This window comes from Diadema setosum, chromosome 5, assembly GCF_964275005.1.
Source record: "Diadema setosum chromosome 5, eeDiaSeto1, whole genome shotgun sequence".
NCBI lineage: Eukaryota > Metazoa > Echinodermata > Echinoidea > Diadematoida > Diadematidae > Diadema > Diadema setosum.
Genome location: NC_092689.1, coordinates 33,226,170 through 33,242,305, shown reverse-complemented (window position 1 = coordinate 33,242,305; position 16,136 = coordinate 33,226,170). Strand labels below are relative to the sequence as shown.

The 16,136-nt window shown below is 40.1% G+C and overlaps 1 protein-coding gene across 1 annotated transcript in view; it reads right to left on the bottom strand.

The window, feature by feature from the left end:
- Window positions 1–16,136, bottom strand: part of LOC140228858 (calcium-activated potassium channel subunit alpha-1-like) — a 214,813-nt gene that overhangs the window by 41,630 nt on the left and 157,047 nt on the right. Inside the window, exon 9 of the mRNA XM_072309128.1 lies at window positions 11,401–11,511. Within this exon, the coding sequence (XP_072165229.1) occupies window positions 11,401–11,511 (111 nt within the window). The remainder of the gene's footprint in view (window positions 1–11,400; window positions 11,512–16,136) is intronic.

Here is a 16,136-nt window from a genome sequence, read left to right as displayed (position 1 = left end):
ACACAGATCTTCATCGCAAGATGTGATGCAGCCAGCCGTGCCTCCTCCTTACTAATCAAAGATGCCCTGGATATGGAATGTCGTTCACACTCGTCTCTTTTTCTCTCTTTTTTTTTGTCACTGACACATACACACACACACACAGAGGGAAAAAAAAAATAAGATTGATATCTTGGCAAACCCACTTTTGGTGAGACATTTCTATGACTGCTTGCACACATACATTGATGATGTATACACATGATTATGTATCACGAATCCACGGACGTGGCTGTGAAAACAGTGCTGGGAACCAAAGGTCGGTGCGCCATATCATGACGCACATAATGCGACAAGCAGCCCGGTCTCTTCTTACTATTCCTCCGCACATCTCAGACAGAGCGTTCACACCAGCCCTCTCCAAATGCACAGAAAGTGTGCTGTAAATACACAGATTACAAACTGGAGTACATCTAAAAGAAGAGTGGATCGCATATCTACAGCCTTTCAAAGCCTCTTCCAAGCTTTTCCACTGATATCAATTTTCACCAGGATTTCTGAAATGTACAATATCAGACCAAATGAAGTCAAAGAACATTTTTTGATTGTCATTTTTTCCCTCTAGTTAAAACACCTCCCGTTTGTTCATGATAAGAAAGACATGGATAGAAGAGAGTCTAAAGATTTTATGCTGTTGGGGTTCCTAAACCCCTAGCATCCTGAGGGAATGTCAAAGTTCATCTGGAATAATAACATCACCTTCAAATGTGTGATATCACTGATCCAATGCAGCTTCTTTAATTCATTTAATGCTTTACTCTCTTGTTATTTATTGCATCTCATGACCACACACAGACGTGTGGATGGTAGTTGTGTTAGTGTAAACAAGCTCTGGGAACATGTGAGCATTATCCTTTACACCACACCAACAGACTTTGAGATATTGCATTTTTTATATATAGTATATGTACCAAATCCATGCAGATGGTTTTAGCACTGGGTCTGGGAGACAAGGGTAACGCGAGCTGTGATGAGGCTAGGCAGCTGACAACTTGTACGAATGTGAACAAGCTTGCAAGTGTGAACACGCCTCTCCTTCTCTCTGCGATTTATCTGGGATGCACGGAGACGAGGAGTTGATGTCCAAGTCCCCGTAGATAGCAATGGGGCCGTGTCAACTGCTGCAGCGAAGCTACTAGTGGTAAGGAATATTGAAGATCTAGTGACGCACTCCACACCCACGGGTGCTTGTAACGTTAGGGAGGGGGCGACAGGAGGAAGAAGGAATAGTTTTTTTACCCCTTTCTTCATTCTATTTCCGTCTCGCTCTCTACATATCCTGCAATTATCTTTCATTACAAGATTGTACTCAAATCATAAAAGTTCCCACGCAATACCTAAACACACACACACACTCTGGAGGTCTGAGATAATAGTCGGATCGTGTTTAGGCCGTGTATGACGTCGTAAACAAACATGAGTGATAAGATCCTCTTGGCAAGGACCAACCGTCCGAGGCCATGATGCAGCATGGGCTCTTCATCAAATGTAAATGACCAAAATCACTTTGGGGGGGGGGGGGGCATGGGGATGGGGTTGGGGGAGAGAAAGAGAGAGAGCGAGAGAGAGAGTGAGAGAGAGAGAGAGAGAGAGAGAGAGAGAGATAGTGGAGATGAAGAAGACCCAGACACGTTGCTCAGGATCCCTTCTCTGGGCTTGCCGGGAGCGACTCCATGCATAACTTGTCCACATGCCCGACGAGCTCACTCTTCAAGACCGATGGGCGAATAGCAATGCAACTGCGTTTTACGGGAGCATCACCACCAATTGGTACGGGGGCGACATCTTGAATGACGGATGAGCACTCGGGGACTTTGGCGAAGAGGGGGGACAAAAAAGCCGAGGGATTTTTTTTTTTTTGGAGGGTTTCCGAAACGAGCAGCTGCCCGGGCACTTTCCTCCCTTTCGACTTCTCCTCCACTCTCCATTTATCTCATTTGCTATTTTCACGCGACGCCCACCATAGCTCCGAGTCATTGACACAAGTGGCAAATGTTAACAGACGCAACAAATTGCTCGCAACTCGAACACTCGGGGATCTTCATCTCTCTCTCTCTCTCTTTCACAGTCACACCCTGGGGAGGGCCTCATGACTGCTTTGGGGGTTGATAAGAGATGAGAAAACACAATTTCACACACATATACTGCCCATGCTCGTTGGTCAGTGGGGGGGGGGGGGGGGGGAAGGGGACTGGAGACCGCAGGGTCCAAAAACTGTCTTGTTTCCACTTGGCTTCTTCATTGCATGGCTATCAGAGCAAAACAATGTATGAAGGAAGACGGAACACATTAAGCCCAGGGGATGGGGGGGGGTATTATAAGCACCTCAACGTCAGCGCATACTGTCACAGCCTCGCTCTTACACTCAAGACACTTTTCAGAAACACTGCTTAGTCACACTCATCGATGGTGGCAGTATTTCCAAATGTGGAGCCACCTGAGCAATGGTTTTCTGGTATTTATTCAAGGGCATGTGCCTATCCCTGCCCCATCAGACAACTACAACACTTTCCATAGCAGATCATTTCAGGAAAAATGCCTACCAGCATAAATCGATGCACAATGTACACAGGTAATGCCCAAGCACAGCTAAGTATTTAAAACTGGATACCATGACAACTACCCAAACAAACCTTATCCGTACATTCACACATGTTAACTTCTTCTTCATTTTTTTTTCCCATTTACCAACACATGCCATGGATATATGCCATTTGCACAGCTACAAAGAGAAGGCCATCAATACTTTTTACCATTCCTTCAGGTCAATTTCCTGTTACCTTGCAAAGGCAGGCTTACTTTTTTATTCCCCTAAACTTTGATTAATGACAGTGTAATGTTATGCCCTGTGCATCCAAGCAACTCCGATGGCTGAAATGGGGCGGGCAACCTAGTTTACCACTGTCTGGGAATCAATGCTTAATATCTTATATGTATGTCATAAATGCATTTCAGATAACCGAGGTGGTGAAAAAAAAAAGTGAAATGGATGGGAATCAAATCGAACAGACGGATATCTCAGAGATACGTTTGCAGCTCGACTTAATCATCCCTTTTCTCTGTCTTAAGAATGAGACTAAAATATACAGAGAAAAAACTTTCATTATTACCAACAAACTCAGAAATTAATCATATGCTCCAGTGGGGATGTGAAATGAAATAACTAAGATTTTCATTTCAAAATGTGCGTGTTGCAATTATACCAATACAGTGTACCATTCCAATGCATGAAAGGCAATACGTTTTTGACTTTACAAATTGTGATATGAACAAACTAAACTGCCTTAACCCGTTGAAGACTACTAGCAGTCCAGAGTTTACTCAGGCAGGTGTCTATAGGAAATGTGATGTGTGTTAAAAGCAATATCAGCTTGTCCTCAACAGGTTAATGCCAGGGATAAATTGGGGAACTGTAGCTTGGTACAATAGCAAGAGAGATTGAGGAAGGAAAAAAAAAAGATAGAAAGACAGACAGACAGACAGACAGACAGACAAACAAACAAACAAACAGATAAACAAACAGACAGACTGCTGCACACTACTCTATATTCACATCTGCTGAAGATAGCATATAGATTTAATCACAATAAGAGTAAGCACAAATTTGTGTGAGGCCAGAAAACTACCCACCCCTCCCTCTCCCCCCTCAAAAAAGAATCAACTTGCAAAGGTTTGCAGTAAATAGACTTTTGAAGAAAAAAAAAAATCATGGAATTTTCATTGTTTCCATAGTGAGGACTGTTGCGTGTTGCATCTAAATGTATCACTTGAATTCCATCTTCATGAGTGAATGAAATTTAGGTCATCTGTCAATCAAAATATAAGCACATAAGAGAGGTTTTGTAGGAATGAAACATATTCAGACAATAAGCCCCCTGCCCCCCTTCAAATCTGAGGTTGTGAATTTCTGCTATTTGATAACTGTCATTCATATGTCACTCAGAGAGCACTCACGGAGAGAGATATTCAAGTGGCACAGGGCTGCGGAGATACGTAGAAAAGGCCTGAGCCCTGTCATGCAACTCAATTATTTTTCGACAAGTCAGAATGGTTCCGTGTGGCGTGACGCGTGTTTGTTTGTTTGGGGTTTGTGCTCTGTCACCCCTTCGAGCGGACAAAATCTCATTTCCAGGCGAATTATGTTTTGTCATTTTCCACAAATTTGTGCAGATTGCTATTGAAGAACTGTAGCGAGAGACTGGGTGAAAATCTGAGCCAAGGTCATACATTTGATTAGTTGTTAATTGTGTTCACATCAGTGACAATAAAATATCAGGGCTGGCAACCTCTGCAGACCAAAAAAGAAAAAAAAAAGAAAAAAAAAGGATATGACAAAACAAAGAAAAAAAAATTCTGATGTAAACTAAAAAAAAAAACAAAACAAAAACATATTCTCAAGGCAATAGAATGATACTGATACATAAAATGCACAATATATATTAAATTTAAAAAAAATTCATATTTTCATTTCAAATACACTGTAGCATTTCTAAAGCACATTAAATGTGTTAAGATATGGTGTCTGTCTGACAGGAATCTAAATTTTGCCATCTGCATCATATGACTGTGATTTCCTGACAAAATATTCTTGAATTTTTTTTTTCTTCTAATATTTACAGTATCTTTGGCAAATACACTATATAATTATGTGTATTTCTTTCTGTCGGAATATACTTAAAAAAAAAAAAAAGGTCTTGAAGACTAAATGACAACATAATGTGTTGTAAGCAGAGACATAGACATAGAGATAGATTGTCATAAAATGTTAAGTACACAGATCAGAAATCAGACAGATCAGAATGAAACAAAGTTGGACCAACCCAATGTCCCCCTGTAACCCATAGACCAACATACATTGTAGCTGTGCAGCTATGTAGGCTCAGTCTGCACTGTAGATACAACACAAATACACACAGATGATAACTACACCTCCACCTATCTCAAAAGCATGTTATAGTGTTTATCAAATCAGATAGGTCAGCCCTTCATTGACGTTCTATTGGCAGGCATCGGGCAAAACAAAGAGGATATAATATCAAACATGGATGACAAGATCTCTGCCCTAAAGCGTGGTGTCACCACTGAACACGAAACAGAGTCATTCCCGACTAACCGACAAAGAATGACTACGGGGGATCTCCCTTAGAGGGGAATTTAGTCCAGTCAAAAGTTACACCAAAAAGAGAGAGTAAAATTTTATGAGCACAATGGTGAAATTTGATCAAAATTGGATTAAAAGTAAGGCAGTTATAACATTTTAAAGATTTGTTCATTTTTGCTAAACAGTTCTCAAACAGTTGATATAATTTTGCAAATGAGTACACTTATGATGTCATCGCCTCACAATTTTCCATTCATCGTGTACCCCCCAAGAAAATGATGGAAATTAAATTCTTGTGCTATAAAAGTACAATGTGTATAAAACAATGTTACTCCCAGCTGAATAACTTCAAATATTGATCACTCAGATATATCAGGATTTGAGATGAGGGCATAAATGCATTGAACAATGGAAACTTCAAAATTTTATATACAAACCACATGGAAAGTTGTGAGGTGATGACATCATAACCTCTTATTTTGCATATTCATCTTGACTTTTCTTAAAAACAGTTTTGTGAGAATTAACAAAACCTTAACAACTTTAGAACTTCCCTAATTCTTATCCAATCTTTATAAGTTTTTTATTGTTGGCTTATAAAATTTACTTTGTTTTCAGATTAACTTTTAACTGCTCTGGAATTCCCCCTAAAAATGTGTAAGGCATTTACCCCCTTAATTCCTGTCACTTGACGTGAATTAGTTAAAAGCTAGTTGTGACTTTATACACACCTGTGTGTGTATAATGAGATAGATGGGATTAGATAAATATAGATACACGTGTATCTGGGCATTCTTTGATAAGTGCTCATTTAACAAATCTAGTTCACGGCTAACCCCTTCCTCTGTGAATCCCTCCCGTCCAAGCAATATGCTGTAACAGTTATCCATCGCTTCAATCTGTAAGTGCTTCAGTGCTCGGGGGTAAATTTCCCTCGTCATTAGGACAACATCGCGAGATGAAGAGAGGAACCCCAAGCACCTACACACAGACAGACACACACACACACACATACAGACACCCACACATACATTGTAGATGTATGCGCACATACACGCGCACACACAGATGCACAGACAGACAGACACACGCTAACGTTGCCAGTCAAATTCACTCGATCTGGACTGACTGATCGTCACTTGCTTCAATCTTCTTCTTCTTCTGCTCGATCCTTCTTCTGTCCCATCCACCTCCTCCCTTACCCCAGCTCACCCCAATCTCTCCCCCCCCCTCCAAACCACTTCTCATCCAAGCATTCCATTATACAAACACTGCATTGACGACAGGCAGGAATTCAACAGGCCACAGGCAAAAACGATGTTGAGCGGGAGAGAGAGAGAGAGACACACACACAGACAGACAGGCAGAGACAGACAGACGTAGGGTTGTAAAGAGAGCCCGCATCATCTCATGTGCCACTTTAGGGACTACATTTTCACCTCGAGTGTCATCCTCGTGGTATGAAAAGAACATCTCAGGAGTGTCCCCCATGACAGGAAATACCGCTCTTCTTAAATTACACTGGATGCTAATGGAAGAAGGAACACATACACATTTGACTACCGTATAAGCTGCTATTTTCGTGACAGTTTAATTTTTGTGCATTTTGAGAATCAATGTTGGACCGTGGATTTAACAATATGCGAAAATGTTGCCATGCGCTAGGGTAATAGTGCACTTCAATAGCCTTGGTGTCAATTCAAGAAAACAACATCTCGCGAAAATATCTGTACGCAAAAATAACAGCTTATACGGTACCTTATCAATAACTCAGCCAATACCGCATTAACCCCCCCCCCCCCCCCTTTGTATCCAAGTTCCATGATAAAGACAAAATATTGTTGACTTTTAACACCCTCTGCAAAATCTAATGATTTGAAATGCCAATGTCATCTGAATTAGATTAAAATAATGAGAGGGAGTACCTTTTGACACCAATAATGTAGTTATTCTTCTGGGCAAACAAATATGTGCGCGTGCGTATACACACACACACAATTCCCATAATTTGCTTGCACCAGTTTTCTATCATAACACACACACAACAATCTCTCTCTTGTGGTGCATAAGAAGCCTATGGAGAAAAAAAAAAAAACCATTTTGGTACATCATCTGCAATGTTGAGGAAGAACATTGCAACTGGGGTCAGACATGTATGTTCCTTTGGCTTCTACTTAGTAAACTTTTGATGACAGAGAACTTGTTTTACAGGCAGAAATGATGTAAAGGTGCCTCCCAAACTCTGAATCTTGACAGTGTGAATTTTGGAATCATACTATGATGAACTTCATAAACAACCAAGTGTCACAATTTTCCCCCTGATTAAAACATTTTCACAGCATCAGTATGGGGCAGTCCAGTCCCACCTCCTTGGTTAGTCAAATGGTAACATGTTAATGTGTAAGGAGGTTGGTTCGAGAATCAAGGCCTTTTAAGTAGATAACCACTGATGGCATTGAAAAGGGAAAACCCTCCGAACCTCTCATCTCAAACGAATACAGCCAGGTCAGTTCTATACTCCCCTCGGGGATCTTAATGGCCTGGCGGGGTTTGACTCCGTCCGTTCGAACTTCTCTATCCATTCGAGCCGCATTCCGGACAAGGTTTGACCGGGGTCAACCTGACAGGCTCTGCTAAGTCTTGATGAGACAAGGCAGTCTCTTCATTAAATCTTTCACTAAATGCTTCTCCTACGTCAAGAGAAGGTGGCTCTAACTTTGTCAACTCGTTTGCAGAGATCAAGCTATTAGTCTCTTCTATTTGCTGCAAATTATGTCATGTTTTTAAAAAAAAAAACTGATTAAACTTTGTATTTGCAAGCAAGAATAGCTTGGAAAAGTCAGTAAATCATGTCAACTTAGTCATCATTAAAGAAATGTAACATACATTAATTTCTATCAAATCAAAATCTATGGCAATGCTGTAGAAATTGAACAGAAATGGAATGAACCACACCAGCTATGTAACAGATATCAAGTTTGTCACTTGGAAGTATACCCAACAAATGTCATTTACTCAGCTTGCCTGATAACTCAAACATCTGAAACAGAGGAGAGGGCACTCTCCTCTATTAAGTAAATGACAGATTGTAATCCTTTCAGTAAGCTACAGAATAAAAATGCCAAGCAAGAATATCAAAAGATATTGGTCCATACTGATCAATATTGTCAGTTTGTCAGGTGACACAAGGCCAAGTTTTACTACATTTCCTCGAATAACATCCATTTCTTGACTCTTCTCTTTACTAAAATATCAAAATCCCCCACCATTTTATTTGGGTCCTCCTTCCTTACTTTAAAGATTAAAAGATTTTAAGCGATCTTCAAGATTGCACTATGGAATGAAGTTAGTCACTGGATACAAGGAAAGTACATGTACCTTTTCATTGTTGAAACTGGAAAAGAAGAAGTCGTAACGACTGAAAAGCAGTGGAATTACCTTACTACAAGAAACTATCAAAGAATAATATGACCAAAATATGTTGGAGTGTAAAAAGCTCGAGGTGAAATGTTTAAAACAACAACACAAAAAAACATAAAGCAAACTGCCCTAACAAAAAGATTTTCAGGGAAATGACTTTCAAACAGAAAATGTCATCACTCTGCAACCAGGCACATGCCACAATCAAGCCTCCCTTTATGACGACCGCGATTAACCCCTTTAACTCCCACACCACGCCCCTGGTTTGGTTGACCTTGAAGAGAGGCAAAACCCCAGCAAAGTACGACCCTACTCCTGTAATGTTACCGACATCAATGAGCTAAAGAAGAAGAAAATAAAAAGGAAAAAGATGAGGGAAATGGGAAGGAGCTTTCCATTGCTCATGGTGTAGAAACATTTATGGTTGAGTGATGCGAGTGATGTTCACTCTGGCTTCCCCATCTGAAGAGTACTTTCGCTCAAGGATAACGACTACATCCCGTCATTGTGAAGCGATGTTTAATCACATTTCCAGCGTCAATATTCAATCATCTATATCTAAATTACACAAAGTGGGGCTTCAAAAATGGATGGATGGGGGGAGGGAAAGATAGGAGAGGAAAATATCATACCAAAAACATGATCACATGATCAATACTTTATATGGGGGAGGGGGGGGGGGGGAGTTCAGAAATGAAACTCTCGTGTTCACTCATATGGCTAGTCTGAACCCTCGCTGAAATATCTAAATTGAGCACTGAGTTAATGTCATATTTTGAACTTGGTGTATGTGAGAGCACCTAGAAAAGGGTGACAACATCATAAAAGCTTAAAACAATTTTGATTTTTTTTTTTTTGGAGCATATTTGTTGCAGTATCTTCTGAACATACGCAAAGTAACTGGAGAAAAACATTGTGGCAGAAGAAGGCAATTCTAATTTGCTCCTCAGCCATCTATAAAATGTACCCTGGGAGGTTTCTGTAAATTTTTGGAAATACACAAGATTCTGTATTTTCCATATTTCATGACTTTTTCAAAGATGCTGCATAAGATTACATTGTGAATGCCAATACCAAAATCACATGATTGGGGGCTGAAAGTCCATAGTTTGGAAGATTTGGTGATTATGGCTTTAGCTCAAAGACTACATCTTTTAATAGTGAAAATGCAGCTAGTCTCCTCTGAAACATCGACCTTTTGTCACCCTTGCGGGGCAAGCTTATGATTCCTGGAATATGAATTGCATCATTAATCATCATAATATCATACACCTCGCACCTATGGCATTTCTGTCTGTTTCACCCTAAATGCGCAACATATTAATTCCCCCGTCAAGAAATTGTACCCATCTCCTACATTTTTCATGAGACCTCTGGGTTTCTGCCGAGTATCTGAAAAGTGAATCTAGATTCCCTCGAGATTATATACCTTGTAGTTTTCCTTTTCCTCAAATTACTGTGCAAGGCCCTGTCTGCAGGTAAGTTATACTGCCGAGAGGGCCACATCGTCTCGTCAAAATGGCAATGCACGAATACATACATGAACACATAGTTATGTGGAATGCTCCCTGGAAAGGTCATGGTTGTAATATCATTCTTGGGGGGTAACGTTGTTACGCGGTACGGCAGTTGGCCCGCGTACGTTCAATACCTATTTGCTCTTCAATATCACTTTCCGTTCCTATCCTATCTTTTCCAATCTGCATCACAGCAGATTGATTTATTACGTCTGCATGCACACGCATGTGTATTTTCTTGTTCGGTACCGGATGCCTTGGGCTATTCCTATATCATACAGGGAAGTTTCTTTTTCTATTTCTTTACGACTAGGTGGCTGGCTTACATCAAAACACTTCTAAAATTATAATAGAAATCAAAGTGTGTTGGAATAATGTAATGTTTACAAAAGAAAAAAAAAAGGCAAGCACAGACAGAAGAATTTATTTTTAATCATTTTGTGGCAGGTGACGACCGTCTCTACTACAGAGTTAATATCTCTGCCTTATTGGTCGGGCAAATATTGCAAAGTCTGATCGCAGGCAGTAACCCTTACCTTTTCCAAACTGTCATTGGATTTTAAACTTGTGAGCAGAAGGCAAGCAGCAACATTAAACCAATTCATTCATAGCATCACAATATTGCACTGGAGAAAAAAAACAAAAAATGCTCTTGTTTTCAAACTCCTTATAATGAAACCCAAACTAATTCGAAACAGAGAGAGAGGAATTCAGAGAAAATTTTGCGGAAACCAATTTGTGTGAGTTGGTGATCGTGCTGAATGTAAGCAGAACTACATCAGATCACATATGCCTTCAGCCATCTTTGGAATGGCGATGCTCATGTGTTAAAAGGTACACCCAAAAATGTGTGAAATTTCAAGCTGACCATGCAAGAAAATAATGACAACAAAAGTCGATAGGATCATTTGATATCTTCTGACCACAGTGCACAAGTGTTTCCATGGTAACGGGCTACATATCATCCGTCAGCTTTTGGGAATGCGATACAGCGCATCGACAGGAGCGAAGAGATCCATATGTTTGCATTAATTTGCATGCGTGATACTGCTCCCTTCTAGGGCAGAACCATAATCGTGTCCGTACACTTGTCGAACAATGACCTCGCTACGGTGGATGCACTCACGAGCCAGAGAATCGTACACAAATTGGAAAAAAAAAAAAATCACAAAGAAGAAAAAACCCAGCAGGTGGGGAAAAAAACACAAACTAATGATGCCACTGTTGATCTGGATTTCCATGGCAACAGATCCAAAGCGCGAAGCGGACTGACGGCGGTTCAGGGGGAAGAAGCTTAAAACGTACGAAATGTGTCAAACTCACGTGTCCAGGATGACGATCTCAACATTCACATCGTCCCGGTCCTTGTGGAGGAAGTCCTTGAGGAAGTTTGAGACGCTGTCCAACGTGATGTGACCGCAGACCACGATGTGTCTGTGATAAGCAAAAGAAACAACAAAACAGATATGATAATAACAAATGATAAACAAACAAAGGACAATGATAAAGGGATCAACCTTGCTATGACTTCTGGGGGGCATTTCATGAAGCGTTTTGTCCCGACAAACTTGGCAGACAAATTTGCTCTCAGCCAGTCAGATGAAAGGATTTCAGTAGCTTATAACAGTTTGTCAGAAAAAAAAAATCTGACAAAACACTTAATCAAATGCCCCTTGGTGACCACACAGCATGCAATGCCAAAGGTGTTTCATTAACCCATTGTGTGGTTGAGTGCTGATTGGCACAGAAAACTCCATAGCATTATATACATAACGTATACTGCCAATAGTCCCTGACACAGAAAAGGTTAGGGAGTTGTGATCTCAATGAGGTTACTGCATGACTCCAACAGTTCATGTTTTAAGCCTATAGAGTTTTCAGATATAATCTTTTGTGATATAACTAGACAGACGTGCACCAGAATAAATCACAGTTCGGCTGGTATAAAGAAACAACAATGCGTACTCAAGTGCATAACCATATGTGTGAGTGTGTGTGTCTGTGTGTGTTTTCAAGGTGAGTGTGTGCAAGTGTGAGAATGTGTGTTTACACACAAAAATACTGTGTGTATAATTGTATGTGAATAAAACTTCAAAAAAGATCAGTGTGTTGCTATCGGATCCACCTTCAAACGAACAAGAGACATACAGTATATAGAATTGAAATATGTACAAATTGTATATCATATGGGACAACAGCAAAATTCAGTGATGGTAAGAGGAATTGTTTGGAACATTGACTGGGAGAACAAAAAACAAACCAACAAACAAACAAACCAAGCATCTTTTCAATCCTGCTGATTTTAGTGGCACATTTTATCTTGAATTTGACTAGACTCTTTTACTTTTCAAATCAAAGCATGATACACACATCAGTAAAGAAATTAAAGAAACATTCCCCTGTCTATTAAACTACAAAATGTGTAGCGTTTGATGAAATCATTTGTCCTTCGATACGCTGTTCATGTACCAAGGACAGAGTTGAGGATGCATTCCTCCTAGATGTATACCATGATGGTTGCTGATATTTCCACATACTTGCAACCAACTTGTTATGACTGGTCCAGAGGCAATGATGAAATGTGTTCAGTGTGGACAGATCATTACATTTGTTGCTAGGATATCACTAAATAAAATCAATTTACTTGAGTGTTACCCTTTGTGTATGCACATATGGGTGTGTGTGTGTGTGTGTGTGTGTGTGTGTGTGTGTGTGTGTATTTTCTCCATCATTCTTCCCTGTATATATCACATCTCCTCCAAAGATGAGTGAAGTGTGAGTAATGGTAGCTTCAAAGCAGACACACACCCACACACACACACACACACACACACACACACACACACACGCAGAATGGGCAAATTACAAAATTGAGGATCGTCTATCTACTCCAGTGGAGACAAACTGAAAGATGACAGCCCATCGCCATGGCAACTGATGGGCTCACCATAGCTGCGGCCCGAGTGGTGGTTCTCTTGTCGGGAGAAGAATTATTGATTTATGACAGTTCTTTGTAATCACTTGGGCAGAGGACACTGCTGGTCTATCTTATCCTATTGTCTACTTCTGTATGTGTGTGTGTGTGTGTGTGTGTGTGTGTGTGTGTGTGTGTGGGTGTGTGTGCGTGTATTTGCTTCTGTCCATTGTATCAGTTGGTGGCATTCTCCATCTGCCTTGGCAGCATTACATTCATTGCTGCAGGGCTGCAGCCAGCTGGTTTCTAAATTCATTCCTTGTTGCCAAACAATGGGGAACATGAAGAGCAACATCCATTATAAAACAGGGGCAGATCCAGGAATATCATAAAGCATGGGCGCCTTTACAAAATTAAAGGGGGGACGTGCGCCAGTGAGCTCCCCCCCCCCCCACCACTTATTAAAAGATAATGTTCAAGGAGACAGCTTAGAGGAGGAATGCACGGTGAAGTGGGGCAAAAGAAAAAATACACATCATAAACCTCCCCATCCCCATCCCCATCCCCCTGCCTTTCTTCCCCTCTGACTATTCATGTTTTTGGTCTTGTTTCGATGATGAAACTCCCTGACGTTAATTACATATGAGAGAATGCAATGCCGCAAACCCACTGCAGGCTCGCCTTAAATGATTAACCATCTTGTATTGATAAATCAGGAACAAACTCGAGCAAACGTGGGCTTATCAAGACGTCACTTCTTCTTTTCTTTCTTTCTTCTCAAAGGAAGGCTTGAGTGACGGGATGTGAAAAACAGATTTTTTTTTTTCCTTTTCCTCAAGTGGATAATTTATCCCTCTTTAAGTCATCTCCCTGCAGAATCTATTATTTTGACAGCCTAGACAACCATCTATTTCTGAAATCAATTCTTTCTCTTTTTTTAAATTCTTGTTTTCAAGCTCTTGCCTCCTTGGAAATACATGGCTAACTTATTCAAATTCTCACCAAAAAGAAAAGAAAAAAACATATTTAATGATTAACATGGTTGGTTGGCATAAAGGGGAGTTTGCACAGCAAATAATGTATCTTTAAAAAAAATTATTTTAATGTTAGATGGATTTCTAGAAAACATTAACATGGTTTTGAACAAGCACTTGTGGCAATTTGTGAATTTAAGATACTACTGACAAATATATAAATGACATCACTGAATCTATTTTAGTATGTACGTGTGTGTGTGTGTGTTGATATGCGTGACTGTGTGTATTGATATGCGTGAATGTGTGTGTGTGTTTGTGTGTATGCCTGTGTGTGTTTTTGTATGTCTGTCTGTGTGTGCATGTGTGTATATGTATGTATAATTATGTATACAAGTGTAAGCATTTCTAATACTTCACGATGAACATTTTGGTCTCAAAGCAATTTCTGTGGTGCAGGCAGCTTCATGTTTGTGTTACAAGATGTCTCCATTTGAAAACCATCGATAAGAGCTACATGTCATAACTATTTTCTCAGTTCAATTACCTTAGCAAACACTGTGTTGTTCAAGCAGCCACCAAATTTTGCCCCCATTTCATCTGTAGTCAGGTTATACCCATTACTACTGACATGTATGTATTTGGTGCTCCAATGGAAACGACAGCTAATACATGAGTATCCTAGTAACCAAGTTTTTGTTCCTCTTCATGGGTCCTTACAATGATACCTTTGATTTTTTTCCCCTGGCCTGTTCAAAGGTTCATTCTGTGTTCCCTTAATTCTGAATTACCTCATGCACCATGACAAGTTCGTTGTCCAGCGAGCCATCTGGCCAGCACTTTTATCCGCTGTGAATCACCCATTACTTCAAAACCCGATGACACTAATACCGCCCTCAAATTGAAAACCCATCAGATATTTTGGTTACTTAGGACGCCCATCTCATTTCCCGTCGAAATTGTGTTTGCCGAGGCACCACGATTCCACTTCAGGACGAGATTTACGATCTGAGGACTGTCTTGCATCGACTGCAGGTAGGCTATGCCACGAACTTGATTCAACCCCCTCCCCCGGCTGAAATTTCCCCCATAATTTCTTAGAAATCATCTCATTCTTCATCTAATACATTTTAGCTCTGCCAATCTGCCTTGGATGCTTGCTTCTTTATTTTGTTCTTAGACTTGATTAATGCCATTGCAACATTCTTCATTCTGTGGCTTGCCTGCCTGAACATTACGCTTTAAAAGCTTCATTAAGATACAGTATGTAGCTACCTGGAAATTCTCACTGCACTCGGTCATTCACGATTGGTCGCACTGATGAATATCAATGCAATTTTCTACTGCTTTTTATATGGCAACTGCTCACACATATCATACATCATATTTCCATACATAAAAAGATCACTCACTAATCTCACCAATATGGTGATTGTTCCCCAACTCATCAATTCCCAGAACCACATTTCTGTAGATTGGTGCATCTTATTATAATGTACCTCTGCCAAGGGAGGCTGAGGTTATGTTTTCATCAGCGTTTGTTTGTTTGTTTGTTTGTCCATGTGCAAAATAACTCAAAAAGTTGCGAACGGATTTGGATGAAACTTATGGAAAAGGTTGAGAATGACAAAAGTAACAGATAATTAAATTTTGGTAGTGATCTGGGAATTTTTATGGATTTTATGAAGAATTTTCAGTATTTTGGCAGGTAGGGTCAATGAACTTGGGAGCTCAAGCTGCGCGTATTTAAGGTTTGCATGCACGCACTAAAGTGCGTGCTCTAGTTTCTGCTAGGGCAAGGCACGCCGCGCTGCTGAAAGTTGATGATGTACCCAGAGGCTTCTACATTGGGAAATTGGGTGATTTTCAACATAGGCCTTTGTACATACGTATGGATGGAAATCACTGATCTTTATGGAAGAACATGATCAGTGGTGGAAATGAGCTGCTTGGAGGAGGTCTATGGTCTCAGAGTTCTTCTCTAGTTATTACAATTTTATCATTAACTATTAGTGTTTACTTTGATCCCTTAGTCATTTGATCTCTTTGCTATTCTTACATTCAATTATTTTTCTTCCATTGCAGACCTTAAAAAAGAAAACCCTCTTAATCACTGATTTCATAACTGATTTTCAAATTGGCAACACAGTATAAAAAAATCATGTTCCTAT